This window comes from Medicago sativa, chromosome 7 (assembly GCF_051527215.1).
Source record: "Medicago sativa cultivar Bolivia chromosome 7, Bolivia_mono, whole genome shotgun sequence".
Taxonomy (NCBI): Eukaryota; Viridiplantae; Streptophyta; class Magnoliopsida; order Fabales; family Fabaceae; genus Medicago; species Medicago sativa.
This window is the reverse complement of record NC_140755.1, coordinates 59381891-59400733: the sequence shown is the minus strand read 5'-3', so window position 1 is coordinate 59400733 and position 18843 is coordinate 59381891. Positions and strand designations below refer to the sequence as shown.

At 34.4% G+C, this 18843-nt stretch overlaps 1 protein-coding gene across 1 annotated transcript; it reads left to right on the top strand.

The window, feature by feature from the left end:
* Positions 1-9196: 9196 nt before the first annotated feature.
* Positions 9197-11443, top strand: LOC146907236 (uncharacterized). The gene is made up of 6 exons (XM_085729057.1): positions 9197-9325; positions 9514-9606; positions 9755-9865; positions 10636-10782; positions 10939-11070; positions 11189-11443. Exons 1-6 carry the CDS (start codon positions 9197-9199, stop codon positions 11345-11347), a joined length of 771 nt encoding a protein of 256 aa, XP_085585183.1. The 3' UTR covers positions 11348-11443.
* The last annotated feature ends 7400 nt before the right edge of the window (positions 11444-18843 follow it).

Below are 18843 nucleotides of genomic sequence, written 5' to 3'. Positions count from 1 at the left end.
AACACTACTAAACAACAATTAACATAAACGGGAAATAAACAACCAACATATAGTTTTACAAGACGATTCCCTTTGAAATGCTAGGCCAAGGGATAGACTTTGAAATGTAAAACAACATAAACAAATGGAAATAACAACAGGAAATAGAAATCCTCAAGCATAGGAAGTGGATGCATCATCCTCGGACTCAGACCCAGACTCATAGCTGCAGTATCGTGCGTAGAAGTCACGGGCACCCCTAGCCCTCTTGGAGTCCCTCATAAGCAATCTATCCTTTTCTTCAATTTCCTTCCTAGCTTTAGCCAACTCTTTCTTCAATGTCAACACCTCATGAGTCTTCTGCTCATCCTTTCCATCCAAAGTCATAATCAAGTTCTCAGCCTCATAGTATCTAGTCTTCCACTGATGCTTCTCTCGACTCTCCATAGCTAGATGCTCCTGATACATCTCCTGAGTAGGTGGGAGTAGAGGCAAAGGCATGGTTGGAATAGATGCAGACACATATCTCATGGAGGGGTAAGGCATGCCAATCTCCTCAGCTTGGTTTATCACCCACTGTGTATAGGCCTCATGAGCAACACCGGACCTTACACCCATATGCTTCACCTCTTTCTTTCGAAGTTTAGACCAAGCTTCCATGAAATCTTCTCTTATTCCTGTGGGTGCATTGGAGTAGTGAAAGAAGTAAGGAGCTGTAGCAAGATTGATGGGCTTTTCTTTCATCGGGAAACCAAATTGTCGCAAGGCAAGTTCCGGGTTGTAGTTGATTCCACCCCGGGTACCAAGAAGAGGTACATTAAGAAACTTCCCACCACCGAAGATGATTTCCTTGACTCTAGAAGCGGGAGTGAGCCAAACCACTTCATTAGGAGTGAGAGCCATAATTCTCTGTGAAATAGACCAATTCTCCGGGTTGTCGTGGAAAGACTTCGGAAGGTGCGAAATAAACCACCTATAGAGGAGAGGTACACAGCAAAGAATGTATCCACGACCTTTGCCGGATCGATCGTGGATAACGTGGTATGTGTCAGCTAGCAAAGTAGGGACCGGATTCTTGGAGTGGAAGATCATAATAGCATTCATGTCCACGAAGTCATCAAGGTTTGGAAAGAGAATAAGCCCATAGATGAGGAGTGCAAGAATAGCTTCAAGAGTGTCCTGACAAGTGGTATTGAGGTTGGCTTTCCCAAGAAGATACTCTGAAGTGAACCCTCGGATGCGAGCCTTAGTGACAAGATTCAATGTAAAATTTGGCATAATTTTTTTTGTTTTGTCTCTTCTTTAAAGGTTGTTTCTTGTACATGAAAGTGGTTTCTTGTGTTTTTTGTGTTCTTGCTATACCCATATTTTGTTTTATTGTGAAAAACTCTCCAATGAGAAAAGCACCCGGTTGCAATCTTTGAGCAAGCGTATGAATAGGTATTTTAAGGAGCACGTTATATCTTTAGTGTTAACTTAGACCCTTTAAAGTCTTTAGAGTAAAAGTAGTATAAGTTTGTGTGGGAAATTAATCAATTATGCTTCAATGTTATATTCTTAATTGTTAAAAGTTAAATGGGGCAGGAGAATGGCACCAACATGTGGGGGAAAGGACAATCCCTAACTTCCTAATTGTGGTGGTGACTCCCTAATTTGAACTTAAAGAAAATAAATTCATCAATGCTAGGGGGAAGAGGACAATTACATCCAAAAAGACTTCCTACGCGGAGATGAAATAAAAGAAAAATTTTGCAGCACTACTTAGGGTGATTTTGAATTTTGGGGGGAAAGGACAATTACATCCAAAAAGACTTCCTATGAGGATAGATAACCCCTAAGCATTGTTTTATCTTGGTTTTCGGGTGTCAAACATTGATTACGTTTGAACCTTTTAACCGGTGATATCTTATTTTTTCTTGGGAAGGGAAAAAGTAAGCAAAACCCTTGATAATCGAGGTCCGGGAGTTGTTTTCGCTACGGGAAGGTGTTAGGCACCCATAACGACTATAGTAACCTATAGGAACCGTCTTTACTTTCTACGCGCGCGCTTTTTTTTAAATGCTATTTGAAAGTGATATTAAGCCTAAAGGTTTTCTAAATGAAGAATTGGAGGGAGAAGAATGCGTTTGAATTTTTATTTTAGTTGAATTGAAGGAATTTTGATTCCTTGCCTACGTATCCGTTTAAGGGATCAAATCCACCGTAGTTCTCTTCCAAAAATGTTTTTGTTTTTGTTGGTTGATTTTAAGTTTGAAAATTGGAATTTGAAGAATGGAGATTGAGAGGCCTTAAAGGCATGAGACTTTAAGAAGAAGAAAAAAAAAGTGAGGTTTGATTAGTTATTTTGAATAGAAAAAGTCCAAGTATGATTAAAGTTCATTAAAATTTGATTAAGAAAATAAAAGAGAATACAATGGGATTTTGGATCCCAAGGTTTATTATGAAAATGATTTGAGTGAAGTTGTTCAAGTTTTTTGGAAAATTGATTTTTCTAAGTGTAAATCCTAAGCATTCATCTAAACATGCAATCCTAAACATACACCTAAACATGCATATTCTAAGCATACATCTAAAGTGAGGTGTGTGCATGTGTCGGTGCTTGTGTCGGTGTACATCATTAGAGTCCATTGTCCGTTACATCATTGGCCTAGATACATTCTATGGTCTTGCAAGAATTTAAAAGCATAGGAAAAATATTACAAAATTCCTAAGTTTTACATTCTAATTTTTGGTGAAACTTAAAGTGCAAGAAATAAGATGGAGGAGGAGATGAAGCATGGAATGCTTATGAATGAATGAAACATGAAATGAGATAGTTAGTGGCATAAGGAATAATAGGAATTGAAAATAATAAGCAAAAGAAATGCTAAAACTTGTCAAAAGTTAATGAAAATTTTAACCTAAAAGTGGCAAAATATTCCTGAAACTTATCATAATATCAAGATAGGTGTATGACCTATAATCCTCACATCATGTCAACTTTTCTAAAAGGTTTTATTATACTTAACAATATGAGGATTAGAAGAACATACTCAAGTCAAGAGTTGTGACATGTCTTAGGCATATTTGGCACTTTATTCATACATTAAAGTAATTACATGACTTGTAAAACAAGAAATCCACAAATCAATTCACAAGACAGTAAAACAAACACAAACTCAGAGGCATATTCATCACAAAGTCACACATCAAGCACTCATGTCATATGTCAAAGTATTGTGGCCCAATCATAGCAAAATTTCACACAAATTCAACAAAAAAAACAAGATATTAATCAAAGAATCATCACACATATTTCCATCAATTTCAACATGTAAAACAATGTCACAAATTTATCAAAAAAAATATTGAAAACACATAGTATTTTTAGATTTTTTTTTTAAAAAGATTTTTGAGTCAAAAGAGGTGTAAAAAGTAAGAACATCATACGAAATAGCAAGAAAACAAAGAAAGAAACAATCTGCGCAAGGATCCAAGCCCAGGCCCAAGGGAAAACGAATCCTAGACTATCCAAACGTATCAGGGACGTTGGATTGATCCAGGATCCTAAAGACCTAGATCAGACGGTTGGCAGCGCGTGGTACACAATAAGCAGGTTCAGGCACACAGAAAATTCAAATCAGGACCGTACAACTCATCATACAGCAGATCTATGGTGGAGATGTTGGTTCAAAGGTGAACCAGACTGGTTCAAACGAACTGGTCTGGTTCACACACCTATATATGTATCAAGGACCGGTCTAAATTCATTCTAACCCTAATTTTCTCTCTCTAGGGTTCTCGTCTTCTCTCATCCTCTCCGCCTCTCATTCTCTCGTTCTCTTACCTTCACATGCTTTCACTCGTTCTTTTTTCACAACAAACATGGATTCAAACCACAAATCGTAACTAATCCACAAATCAACGTAGATCGGACAAAACGTTTTGGATCTTGATACTCTTCGAAGAAAAGTCATTCGAAATGCTTCGATCTTGTTATTTTTTGAAGGAAATCGTTTGAAATGTTTCGACCTAGGCATTTTTCGATGGAATCTGTTCGAAATGTTTCGATCTTGATGCTTTCTGAAGAAAGTCGTTTGAAACGCTTCGATCTGGATATTTTTTTTGAAGGAAACCGTTTGAAATGTTTCGATCTAGATATTTTTCGAAGAAAGATGTTCGAAACGTTTCAAACTTGATATTTTTTGAAGAAATCAATTTGAAACGTTTCAATCCACACTGATTCGAACGGATATGGTTCTAAACCTTTACGATCTACATTGATTCTAACGTGAAAGTGTTCGTAAACAAAAGAGTACGAGATTATGAGAGAGAAAGATGAGTTTGAAGGTTTACCTGCTGGAGTTTAGAGGTTCGAGCAAAAGAATGGTGAGAAGAGGATCTGACATTTTCTTCTTGCCTCTGGTGAACTTCTTGACTCGAACTTCGAAAATAAATCGAAGCTCTCTTCGTCTTCTCACTCTTCGTACTCTCTGATTCTTTGATTTCTCTTCTTCTCTTCTCAAGCTCTCTGTGATCGCGTGATTCGTCGCCTCGGTGATGGATCCACGCTCGAATTGCAGGGATTTAGGGTTCGATGATGATGATTTTCGTAAGAAAACACTGAGAACCGCTTCGAATTCTCTGAATTTGTTGAATATTGCTGCAATTGTTTGTGAATTTTGTTGATTCTGGGAATTAGGGTTCAACGAAGAAGATGAAGGTTCATCTTCGTTCTTGAAGGATTTTGTTGTTTGATTCTGTTGGAGGAGAGAGAAAATGTGTAACTTGTTTATGGTGATGTGGCTCGTAATGATTGATTCTGACCCTGCATTGATGAACTGGCTCCTTTTATAGGCTGCCATGTGGCCTTGGTGGCCAATGGCTTGTTGACATGTGTCCCTGGACTTGCTCTGATTCGAAACTGGACCAATTTTGGACTCAAGGGCCTTTCTGCAAAATTAAGAACTAAAAGGACCAATCTGCAATTTAGGGAATTTAGAGGACTGGACTGCAATTGACCCAAAAAAGGACTTAAAACAAAAATTGACTTAAAGGACTTAAAGGACTAAAAAAATAAAAACCTTAAAAGAAATAAAATGACATAAAAGGACCAAAGTGCAATTTCTAAAAGTTTAGGAACTAAAATGAAAATAACAATAAAATTGGAATAAAATTGGTAAATTGGAAAAAACGTAAAGTGAAACGATTAAAATTGGCAAAACGGACTAAAATGAACCAATTACTTAAATGAGGTACTTCAAAGTAACCTCTCTGTCGAAATTTCATGTGAAATGACCAAAATGCCCTTGGGGACTAAAACGATTAAAAATGACTCAGATGCAACTTTAAAATGATTTTTTTAACAAGGAATTAAAGTAAGAGTTTATTTAAACCAATTTGAAAGACTCAGAGACAATTTTTAGAATTTAAACAGAGTTTTAACACATGAAAAGACTAAAATGCCCCTAGGGGCTAAACTGACTCAAAATGACTTCAAATGCAATCTTTGAAATGGATTTTGACATAGAATTGAAATGAAGACTTATTCAAACTATTTGAAGGGACTCAAACAATTTTTAAAAGATTGAAAGAAATTTTAACATAGGAAATGACTAAAATGCCCTTTTATGTGAATTTTGCAAGTAATATTGAAATAAAATGCAGAGAAAGATGTAATTGATCAGAGACATATCAAATGACTTGAAATGCAAGAAAAGAAGAATTGAGTTAGTATTTTTAGGTCCAAAATTAGGGTATAACAAGCATCTGCAGCCCCTTTGTGCTTAATTGTTAATCTAATTCAATTTTAACTTAAATTCCCATCACTCTTATATGAAATGAAGAAAGGACTTTTCTCGGTTACTTTAGCATTAGGGATAGAACCTGTTCCTCATAATATCTGTCTTATACAGGAGCAAGAAAAAGGTTGAACTGCACACACACACTCACTTGAGACTTGATGTTGGGTTGAATAGGTTCACGAGGAATGTTCGAAATTGTGATTAGTATACTTGGAACAAAACCTTCAAAAGAGACTTGTGTTTTCAATTGCATTGCCATAATTTAGTTGCTGCTATGTCCATTGCCTTTTGCTTGAGGACAAGCAAAGATTCAAGTGTGGGGGAGTTTGATGAGTCAATAATTAGTCTATTTTATCACATTATTTAGTTTAGTTTTATTAAAGATTTGATTTTATTTTATTGCAATTTATTTTCTTTTTGAATATTTTACTTGAAATTACTTTTTATTATATTTTAGGAACGAATATATGGTGGAAGGTGTCTTGGAGCAAAAGAAAGAGAACTGGAGCAAATACAGTGCGAAATTACGAAGATAGGGAACAAAAATATGTTCCCACCAAGTCAGAAGCTTGGCACGGCCAGTGCCAACATGTGGCACGGCCGTGCCACCTCCAGAGGCCACTTTTGCTGCTTTTTCTTCAAGCCCAAGTTACCCTGTTGCAGCTTTACTGTTTTGCCCTTTTAGTTGCTTAGTTTCTAAGTCAATTGTAAAGCTATAAATAGAGTAGCTCTCCACCATAAACATTCACCTTTTACTTAGAATATTTCAGTATTATTATTTCAATAAAGCTCCTTTCTTTTATTTATTGTTTTCTCTCTTCTTCCCTCATGTCTACGATGAACATGAGTGAGTAGACTTCTTTGTCTTGGGATTGTTGGGAGAGTCGAATGACATAATCCTAACGAACCAAGCTTTAACCCTAATTCTATGTAACCGTAATTTCTAATTTAGATTCACCGTTTTAACATGAATTAACAATTATCAAACTGTAGAAGCGAAAGTGGAGGGTTTCATAATTGTTAATCCATCATCCCAAACATCAATTCATAAAGCGAGAGCGGAGCTTTGATGTTGGAACAAGTGAATCTAGACAATAATTGCAAAGGCAGCGAAATAGTCTTTGCAATTATTGAGACACAAGTAGTTTCAATCCTTATAAGCATCTTCTAGTAATCAAGTCAGCGAAATAGGCTTGGTTACTAGAAGTCAACTCTCACCGGACTTTCATCGGAAAGGTGAGGGGCTAAAGGGAAACCGGTCTTAGGAAATTACGGTGTAAACCATAGAATTAGAAGTTAAAGTCTTGTCTAGTGAAAGATTTGTTATTATGACAAACCAATAATCCCAAGGCTCTTTTATATTATTGTTATTTACCTTCAGCAATCAAACCTCTTTTTATAAACTTTCTTCTCCTCTAATCATTCTTTTTAAAGTTAATTAAGTTGAACAACTCCCTAGCGGAACGATACTCTTCTTACTACTATTACTTCGATAGACCGTGCACTTGCGGTTTGGTTCTATCATCACCTCCTCACAACACCATATTCATTGAATCATTTGCAACTATTCACTCTAGGTCTCAAAAACTCATTGCACATAAATTCTTCAAGATTAAACACTTTTTCTTAGAATCACTTTGTTCTTTGAGTCACATTGATTTGCTTGGGTGCTTGTAGGGAGTGTAAGTTGGTTCTTTCAAGGAAATTGATTGAGCTTAATCAAGGTTCATTAGATAAAATCTTATTCCACATAGATTTATCTTTTTGTAAATTGTTGTGATTGTCAATTTCGTTAAACTCACTTTTTATTAACTCCGGTAAAACTTTTCAAAAAGATATTCAACCCCCCCCCCCCCCCCCCCCCCTCCAGCTTACAAAATAATTAGCCATATAGACCAACAAGTAAAACTTGGTTATCAAAAGAAAAAAATGAAAAAGAAAAATGTAGATAAAACATGAAAACGATGGTCTAAAAAAAAATAATGATCAAGAGCCAACAAAAGTTTGGTGCCTTTTAGAAAAAAAGAGAATAAGAAGTTCAGCTAGTACCTATTTTCGTTGTTTAGCATAAAAGCTAGCACCTCATAAACATTGGTTGTCACCGATTTTGAATCAAAAGCTACAAGTTGGAAGGAAGTATTTCAAATATGGAATTCTTAGGAAACTAACTCCAAAATGTTTGTTAGCTTATTTTCCTAAATATATCTCACCTTTAACCTAAGTCACGCTATAACCTTGAAAAGACCCCATATGTGTGTGTGGTAATATGTGTCATGAATGTCTGTTTAGAAATTTCTTCAATTTCATAGCAATGTACAGTCGCACGAAGACTAGAGCGCGACAAATGTCTTGACCAGTCCTTCTGGCGTTAGGAGGTACATGAATTATAAGTGGTTGAAAGTAAGAGTAGCTTCTCTAAGTCTGTCCCCGCTTGCATGGAAGTAGTAAGTTAGTCAAGTCTGAAAGTGGGAGGAATAACAATATGAACACCATCTATGGAAAGGTATGTTCCATAATCAAATTCATGTAAATTCTAACTTCTTGTTATTTTGTTGCTTGAGGACAAGCCGGTTTAAGTTTAGGGTTGTGATGAAGGAATAACATATGATGTTTTTATGCGGGTGATTAAACAATATCTATTAATTTTTTTTGAAAGAATATTTTCTATTAATTTGTTTAGCAGAAAACAATATTACTTATATATATATATATATATATATATATATATTAAACAAATTATGCATTTCAATGTTTTAATAACTAAACAAAAATATTATTTTGTCAAAAAAACTAAATATACATAATTTAATTTAATTTGATTTGATTCAGACGTTATAATATTTGTGAAAATATAATAACTAATAACTTACTAATTAAGTTTATTGTATTTGATGTGCCAAATATAGATGTTATTGTTTCCAAACAAAATATTTTTTATATTTTAAAGAAATAAAATATTTACTTTCTTATGTACCGTTGTAACCATTGGTCAAAAGTTTCCAAAACGAAAAAATAGGCAACGGTTGGTGGATTGGCACATACGTATTTGAATTGTATATTTCTTGAATTTAAAAGTAAATCAAAACATTCTTTCAAAAAAAAAAAAGTAAATCAAAACATTAAATAAAAATACTAGGAATCACATAAATGTTTTGTTAATTTAGGGCAAAAACATTGAATGCATTGCACGTACCTCTTTAAAAAAAAGTTGAATGCATTGCAATTTTTCTAAAGTAACTTATGGCTATAAAACAAAAAAGATTATAAATTTATGGCCGTATTAAATATCATATACGTAGCGCTATTAGATTTTTTTTGGTTATATATACAACCAGAATTCTGATGCTTATGCACAAATAGTTTTCTTCATTCATACATTTTTTTAGAGGTTATTCCTTCATATCTGTTCCTTATATCTTGTGAGTGTACTATCTATGGATCAGAAAAACAGCTTGGAGGGCCTAGAGGCTAATGTGGAGAAACAAGCGTTGATGGCGGTACCCCTTAACCGTTATAAGACTCTCCGTGAGCAAATTCACGATCATCTCAACAAGGAATTCGATGTAAGTCATCACTCTAGTTGTATAACTATGATACTACTCCCTAAGCGAAATATATGAACCAAAAAATCATAAAAGTCATTTGATCTTAAATTCTGCCCAAATATATTTGAGTTTTTTAATATTTTTTCTTATATTTCATTCTGGTTAGAGAATCAATTGATTGACATTTCATTTTTCTTTGATACCAGATATATGTCAACAAATTAAAAGCATTAGAATTTGTTAAAGATCCTGAGAATGCTTTGGAAAAGGTTGTATTGGCCGAGGGTGGTGCAAACCAAGTAAATACTCACTCAAAATCTACAATTTCTCTTGTGTATTTATCTTATGGGAGTGTGGATTTTAATATTTCTCTTGTATTGGATCTATTAACCTGTAAAATTATATTGTGGTATGACTTATGTATATGATGGTGTGTATCTTATATAGGTGAAGGAAAAAAAGAGAGGAAGGAAGACCAAAAACGCCAGGACTAGACCAATGTCATGCTCTTTTGACCTTCCTATTTTTTGTTATGATGAAAGCATTGCCATTGAAAGGGTAAGCATGGTACTAAAAATCCGTTTGTTTAAGATTATTGAAAAAATCATTTCAATGTTTTAATATATCTGTGTGTGTGTGTTTTTTTTTTTTAAATTGTATTGTTAAAAAATAATTTTTATGTTAAAAATGAAAATTAGTTTGATTAGCATTTTAAAAAAATCAATTTTAATTAAAAAAAGAGAAATACAAAATCTCTTTTTATAATGAAAATGAAAATTTATTTATCTTTTTCCCAAAATATCTACATAATGATCTCTTAATTATTTATATTAAAATCACTTTTGGATGCTTTGTTGTTCATAGGAGTTTTGCTGGGTGGTGCGTGCTTTGATGTTTTTTAATCTCTTAGGCCTCTCTGTTAATGTTTCCCTATATTTGGGTCTCTCTGTCTATTTATATTTCTTACCATGTGTTGATCCTTTTTAGAATGGTTGAAGTACACCTTGTTTACCAAAATAAAAATCAATCAATTTTTTTTTCTCTAGAAAATGATTTTCAAAAGAGAAGGTATCCAAAACAAATTTTCATTTGAAGTAGTTTTTAGGTTATTTTCATATACTCTTTGTAAAGGAATTTGTAACAAACCGATGAAACTTCGGAAAGTGATTATTTCTATTATGAAAAGTGATTTTTTTTTTTTACAAAATGATTTGTAAAAAATGGACTATTAGTGTTGTCATTTGTAATAAATTGCTATTTTTATTTTTCTTGTTTGTATTTAGTAATTATAGTAATTATATAATATCATTATGGCAATTTTTCAACAGATACTTGCAACCCCTCCAAAGAATTATAATCCAAAAAAAGACGGGGATATTACTCCATTTGAACGTCGAAGATTTACAGTCACTGAAAGAGCAAGGAACTGGACAATGGAAATGAGCAAAAGAGATGATAACCGAATGTGTGATGTTGTAAGATACCGTTACAAACATTTTTTTTTTTTTAAAAAATAACATGAATTCATTTTTATATTAAATTTTCAAATTAATATTCCACAAGTTTTTTATATTATAAATTCAATAAATTTGACATTATATGACAACTAAAAATTTGTATAATCTATGCAGTATTCTACACATTTACCTTCGAACGAAAGATTCCGCTCTAAGCCTGAACTGATTCGATTCATACTCCATGAATCTCTTCCAAACAATGCAAGGAAGGAGAGAAAGTCTGCCGAATCTGCTGCTGAACGTGATGTAAATTATATTTATTATTTAAACAATGAATTACTTGACCAAAAAAAAAACAATGAATTAATGAAGTGCAATATGTTTCAACATTTTAATAACATGAAACTTTTTTTTTTTGCTGCAGGGGGCTGAGATGATAACTTGCTCTAAAAGAAGTAAAACTTGTCCAACCGTACCTCAAGTTACGGAAACTGAGAGCAAGATGATAGAATATTTTCCTAACGGAATTGTGAATAATGAGATGGAGGGTGACTCAACTGGAGAGGGTAAATATGAAAAATGAGATGAAGACATACAAATATGCTCGAGTAAAATGGAGAGTGAATCTAGTTCAAATGTCATGAGTGACCCAACGGTGGGAAGATGCGAAATAGAAGACTATTTTGACGGTCCTCTAGGAGGTTTAGAGCTTGTTTCAAATATACATTAACTTACATCTCATTGTTGTAGAAATCTTATAAAGATTAATATATAAAGTGAAATTACAATTTGTTTTTTTATTTGCAAAATTAATATATCGTTGAGGAGTAAAAACATATTACAAACGGCACTCCTATCCATCACAAAGTAGACATAAGCTAGCTAACAAAAAGAGCAACCTAAAAAATGGTAAGGCGAAACAAAAAATTAAAGAACAAGTAGAAAAGTACACCTTTCCTTCAAAAAAAAAAAAAGTAGAAAAGTACACCTCCTACTAGAGACCAATATTGACACAAAATAGGTAACAAAACTCTGGCTTTAAAAGATAAAGACCAACCCGAACTTTAAAGCATAAGTAACATTCCAAGAGTAGGGCTGGCCAACATTATTTGGATCCTAAAACAAGCTCTAAACAAAGAAATCAACATAATAAAATAAAGGTATTTTTTAACATTAATATTATTTTATTATAATTTTACCTTTCTAGCTTTTTTGAGACGCAAAATATTTTAGTTAACTTTTTCTAATCAATGCTTTCATTTCTAATGCGAGGCCTTTTACATGATACCTTTTTGTCCCACGAGGTTAACCATCATTTACATAGTCCTTAGGTAATAATTAGTACATACCTTGCATGAATCCAACAAAAAGAAAGAGGGCATTCGAGGAATCCTAATGGATGCAAAAACTCTGAATAACTCAGTCTATTTACTTTTACAAGCAATCAATCAACTTTTCCAAACTCCCCTAAATCATTGTTTTTCATTATAATTTTGGAAAATTTCCTAATTAAAAACAACAATCAGTTGGAAGACAATGCATTTACTTCAACATTACTTGAACGGTTTGGTGTTGTGTATTATAGAAAAAGTTTTTGAAGTAGTTTTGCGCCTCATTTTGAAGAATGGGACTATTTGAAGACCAATTCCATTTCGAAGTTGAAATCTATGTATTCTGCTTCACTTCCTTTTAAGGATGGTTTGCCCATGATAGAATGAGCTACTTCTGTCTTCAAATTTGATCCATTGCTCTCTGAATTTTTGGTTCCGTAACAATTCTTCTTTGAATAAGATGTGTTTGTACTCACACTTATTCTGCAATCAACACAATAATATGAGATGTCAGTTTTCTTTTTTGGCCATAAATGGAGCATTTCATGAAGCATTCAATCACTCATATGCTTAAGAATCGATGGTTAATCTCTAACACCAATAATGAAGCTTCAATCACTCATATGCTTAGGAATGGTTTTACCTACAACACCCTCGGTATTACAAGTCACCTTGAAAAAATATTTGTGATTTTTTAAGTTGGTTTACAATAGCAATGCACCATTAATGATTTGTTCTCCTATCATACCCCTTTATCATTTATTACTTTTTTTTCTTTCTATTCTTTTGATCTTTTTTCTTTCTATTCTTTTGATCTCTTTTTTCACATATTATTGATAAAAGATAATTTTGTAAAATCATTCATAATTTCTCTTTTTAATATATAATTAACTACATTTTTTAATATTTATGAAAGTGTCAAAACGACTTATAATAAAATACTGACGGAGTAATACTTTTTGGCTCTGAGTATCAAAGTTTTGGCAGCAATTTTTAAATTCCATGCCTTCTACTTTAAAGAGCAATTCGACCAACAACCAAAAATTAGACAACTTGATTTCCCTCTCTTGGGTTTAAGGAAAATTACTAGGCACATGCATGAAAGCAAGAAATGAAATAATATTTTCCAAGAAATAGAGAGGTATGGTTCAGCAACCACGAGGAAAGAAAGGGAAACTAATTTAGAATCTTTTGGGATTTAGCTACATGCAATGAGAGATCTATGATTTAAATGATAAAAAAAGTCTAGATCGTAATTTTACATCAAAGTAAATATTTTCATACCACATGCAAAGTACCAATCTTGACAATTTAGATCTTCTGTATCTATTTATTTTTTTTAACAAGTCTAATCAAAATAAAAGAAAGGAATAAGAAAAGTATAGAAAAATCAAGCAACTATTCTTTTGAGAAGAAATTTCCAGCTGCATCGCAAATGAACAGAAAGACTAACAAGTGTACTAGTGAGTCGTCAAGTCGTATTACTTATAGAAACGAGTTTGTCTCTGTTGGAACACTAGTCATTCTAGTGAAGAAAAATTGGAAAGAAAAACACTATGAAAGAACTAGTGTGTGGGTGTGACTTAAAAATATCCCACATTGGAGGGTCACCCCAACTAGTAAGTGTTTATATATGGGCAAAGTGACCTCCAAGGGTGTGCCCTTGGGGTACCCAATTTTGTGAATGGGTGAACGCTTACAAAATATATATATCACACGTGCGACGACGCCGCCGCCGTCGGGCCGGGCTTAGTCGTGGGTTAAAAAATGATATATATTTTTTGTCTTAAGGATTAAGCAGACTTAATCCCCAAGTCACTCGTTTTTTGTTACAAACTCTCCCTATAAAAGGAGAGCTCGCCCCATTCATTCTTCACACCAAATCTCACAGTTGATGCTTCCTGTGCGGTTTCTCTCTTCTCCCTCCGATTTGTGTTAACGAATCATTCTTCATCTTCTACTCCTTTATGTCCCGTCGGTTTCGAATAGAGCCGTTACGTACCGTATCGAGTGGCTTCGATCAAACGATTGAACCATACTTTGAGGTGTAATTCTCGCGAGCGACTATATACTGTGCAGTATATACTCGTAACAGTGATCTGGGCTGTTTTATCCTGGAGACGGCGTGGTTGTTAGTCTACCTTGCACAAACTAGGGTAGTGCCGCGAAACGTCTTAAAGAAAGCGACCTGGTCGTGACTCACCCAGTAATTTTGTTCGGTGTATTTTAAATCATAAAACAACAGTCTCCACATGGATTGTCTAGTTTTAACGTAACTATTGCAAAAATGCTTAGATTAATAGTAACAAATGGGGAGTTTGCATGTGACAAATGTGTTTGTTTTAATTCCTTAAGAGAGAGTGAGAAAACGACTAGATCATATCAAATGTTCTTCCATGAACTAATTGACTAACTAAAAACTATGAATATAATGATACTGAATACTTGATTTCAATACCTTTGAACAAAATAGGTAGGCCAATGTCTTGGTCACTAACACTCTCCATTGGCTACTGCTCGCTAATGTTTTAGGCGAGCCTTAACCAATTGAAGGTTTTAGAACATCAAAGTAAGTAACAACTATATATTATTAGTTTATGTCTAAATCTAATCAAATTACTGGATGGATAAACTAGCCAACAAAGTCAGAGTTAGTAATCATTGTGACCTATTAATCGATTTATGTAACAAAGTTAGGGTTAGTACTCATTTATCACATATAAATCATTAAGAATTGATTAACCAAGTGAAATAACAAAGTTGTCGACTAAATATTGATAGAATCATTTAAAGTTAAATGAACAACTAATTACAAAGAATTATACCTCTTTATGACCTAACCTAGAGAGGATTAGCTACTCATACCTTCTAAATACATATGTATAAAAACGCACGAGAAAATGCTCAACGGTTGATGATTCCTTGGCTCACGAATGACTCTGGTTTCTTCAATCCTTTAGAAATCCCGTTTCTTCATTCAGCTGCTTGTGAAAAGGTTTTTTTTTTACTGACCTAGAGTTCAATATTTATAGGCGTCCATTTCCTTAGGTTTTAAAATAATTGGTTTGCGATGTGGACCTATTCCTCACGATGCAAGGTAGGCAGACAACTTGGATACTTTTGGGATTTAACCACAAACAATAAGAGATCTATGATTTAAATGATAAAAAAAAAGTCCACATCGTATTTGCATACTACATCAAAAGTATCCATCATTATATATATATATATATATATATATATATATATATATATATATATATATATATATATATATATATATATATGGGTTTTGTACAAGCCACCCTTTGGTGGTGTCTTTTAACAAGTCACACCTTAAGGTGTGATTTTCACTTTTTAGTTATAACTTTGCTAAAAGACACCTTCATAAAAGTAAGTTGGTGTCTTTTCGCAAATGCTCATAGAGTAACTTGATAAAAGACACCTTCATAAAAGGTGTCTTCTATCATAACCCTATATATATATATATATATTGTTAAAAGCCTATTCAAAATTTTGTCAAAAAAAGCCTATTCAAATTAACAAACGAATAAAATACAAACAGAAAACCAGGTTGCTGAAAAACTTATGTATATCCAGCTGCATTGTTGCTGAAAAAGATTACCAAGTTTACTAGCGTGTCGTCAAGTAGTAATATTTCGAGAATTTTTTTTTTTCTACACATGGATTGTCTATAATCACACAAGATAAAAATTGGTCCAACACAAGTTAGAAACTTCCTTACCTCACACAAGAGGACTTCTACAATCAGAGTTTTTACAAAAGAGTTTGTATAGGTTTACACTTTAGAATTCAAAGAGTGGTAAACTAACTTTAAGATTAAGAAACTTCTGACACTATCAAGTTCTAAGATCCTAAGTTTGTAAGAATTTTTTAAGTGATTGTGCGCTTTTGAATTTGACAGAGTTTTGACACTTGTAAAATATGTGTAGTCTCCCAATTTCCTCAAACTACTCAGAATTAAGCTCTTGGCTTTGAAGTCAGATTTTAATTAATATGCTCTTGCATTCTTAAACACACATTATAGTACCAAATTGTTCTTTCATACATTGTTATCATCAAAATCTTAGAGACATTGTTCTAAAACCCACTTTGGTTCAACAATCTTCCCCTTTTTGATGGTGACAAACTTATGTATATCAAGAAAAATCAAAAGAACACTCTCACTCCACTTTCTCATCATTCGTACATCTCACTTAAGTTCCATTCTTGAGACTATCCATTATTTTGAAAGTTCACAACAGCTCCTCTGCCCTATATTCAATCGCCCTTAAGTTTAAAGATGTAATATCCCGCCTGATAGTATCGGTATATTACCCGTTGACCGTGTCAGATGAATTTAATTCATGGAAAGTAAGTTATTGGAAATATTTTATGACATGTCAGCACAATGTGGATAAAGTATCAGCGACGTTTAAAACACGTTTATGGCAAGGGCAAAATGGTAATTTCACGTTTAAAGGATATTTATTTGTGTTGGGCACAAAATATCTCATTTCTCCCTTGTGTTTCTCTCTCTAGGGTTGAGAGAAAGTTTTGCTCTCCCTTCTCTCTAACCCATCGCCCTCTTCCTCTCTTTTCCTCCATCAAACCTTTGCAAATCTTCTTCCCTCAAGGCAAGGCTTTAACTTATGTTTCTTCAAGATTATAGAGAAGTATGCAAGCTAGAGTTTGTTTGAATCCTCCCTTTCCTCTTATCTCTCACGCCACTCTCTCTTTTCCGCTTCACCAATCTTCCATGGAACTTCATCCTCTCATGGTAAGCTTCTAAACTTGTTCCTTTATGATCATTTAAGATTAAGGAGGTATGATTTATGTTTGATTTCTTCTATTTCTTCTCTTGAAGAAGTGATTGGAAACCTAGGGTTTGATTGGTGTTGAGTGAGGGCTATGTTTGAAGCTTGAGCTAGTATATGTTATGGATTTAACAAGATCAAGGATGTAGCATGAGTATGGAATGGATGATTTCAATACTCTCTCTAACAAGGAGTTCTCTTGAGGTTAAGGTTTGGTTATGTGTGATTGAGGGTGATGTTGGAGCATGGCTTTGAGCTTAACAAGGAGTCTTGGTTTGCAAGGAAAAAGGATGACAAGTTTGATGGCATGGGTTAAGATTTCAATAGAATCAAGTTAGGGTTTTGATGTTTGGGCTTGGAAGCTTGGAATGTCTCAAGAAATTTGTTAGGTGAGTTCCATAGCTAGTTCTCCTACCCTTTGGGATCATGTTTATACCATATTAGTTTATTATGAAAACTATGAAAAGTCTAGGATTATGTATTGTGATAGTTGCCCCTTTTCTTGCCATGCATGCAAAACATGTTTATACTTGCCAAATGAATGTTTTATAAGTTTCCAATGATCAAATATGTTCCAAAACACATAGAGACACTTGGTTTGAGGTTTTTGGGTCAAAAATACCATTTTTAAGTGTTCTGGATTGTCCTAACTCACCACGGCGAGCTATTACTCGCCACGACGAGGTAGAACTCCGAAGGGGGGGGGGTCCTGCTCGCCCCCAACTCGCCACGGCGAGTTACCACTCGCCTCCCCAGCAGAATCACTCGCCTAGGAGAGTAAGACAGTGAGAAACCTCACTTTTTTGCTTGCTTCAGGCATGCATGGGGATTCGCGATGCGGTTTTCTCCGTGGTGTCTTTTTACGAAAGTAAACCCCTCAAACCAAGGTCCTAAATGATGATTAAAGGAAACATGATTCTTATGATTTGAAGCAAGTATTAAGCATGTTAGTAAGGCATGGAATACGAGATAATCAAGTCATGAATCGGGTAGTAAATTATCCATTAAGCAAGGGAGAACTAGAGCCTCGACATAGTAGTCGAGAACTAGCAAGTTAGCATGAACTCCTAGATTGATAGAAAGCGAAGTATATGATCTTCGCACATGAACAAGATTAAGATATAACAAGCATGTTAAGATGTGGTTTGTTTAGTTAAGCACTCCACCATGATTAAGAATGGATAAGTATGAACAAGTAAGATTTTACCATTAATCAGATCGATTCAAGGATCCGAGGTAAACATGTATGCATGATTAGGTTAATCCTAAGTTAATGACAAGACCATGACATGTATAAGTAGGTGGCATGTCTCTTGCTATCCTCATCAGGGGGATACAAGGGGTTCTCATTATGAGAACGATTCAAGCCGTAAGGGACACGCATGTCACCGAAACCGCAAGACTAAGATTATAACCGCATGGCGGTACTCATGTCTCTTGTTATCCACGGCAGGGGGATACGGGAGGTTCTAGACCTAAGGGGAACGGTTCAAGCCTCAAGGGACCCGCACGACACCGAGGGAGTCCGATGTACGTACATCGGTCATGTATGGGATTGTTCTCGGGGTTACTCCACCCGGGGCTCTCCGTAAAATGAATCAAGATAATAATTGTTTGTTCAACGCTAACATAATGAATGAACTTAGATACGTTTATGTATGATATAAATATGATTATGTTATGGCATGTAGAATGATTCCATGCAAGACCATGTTTAAGAACAAGAGCATTAGATGCTACAAGCATGTACAAGTTATGTATAGAGCAAGTAAAGATTATGATACCGATGACGATCTTAGGTTTTCCCCTAATCGTCCGGTTTAGAATCGTGCCATGATTATGTTATGTTTAGGCCTCGATACGTAGAGCGTATTCTTGGCAATGCGGTCATAGGTTCCCTGGGCCGCCATGACACGTATAAGAAGTGAAGC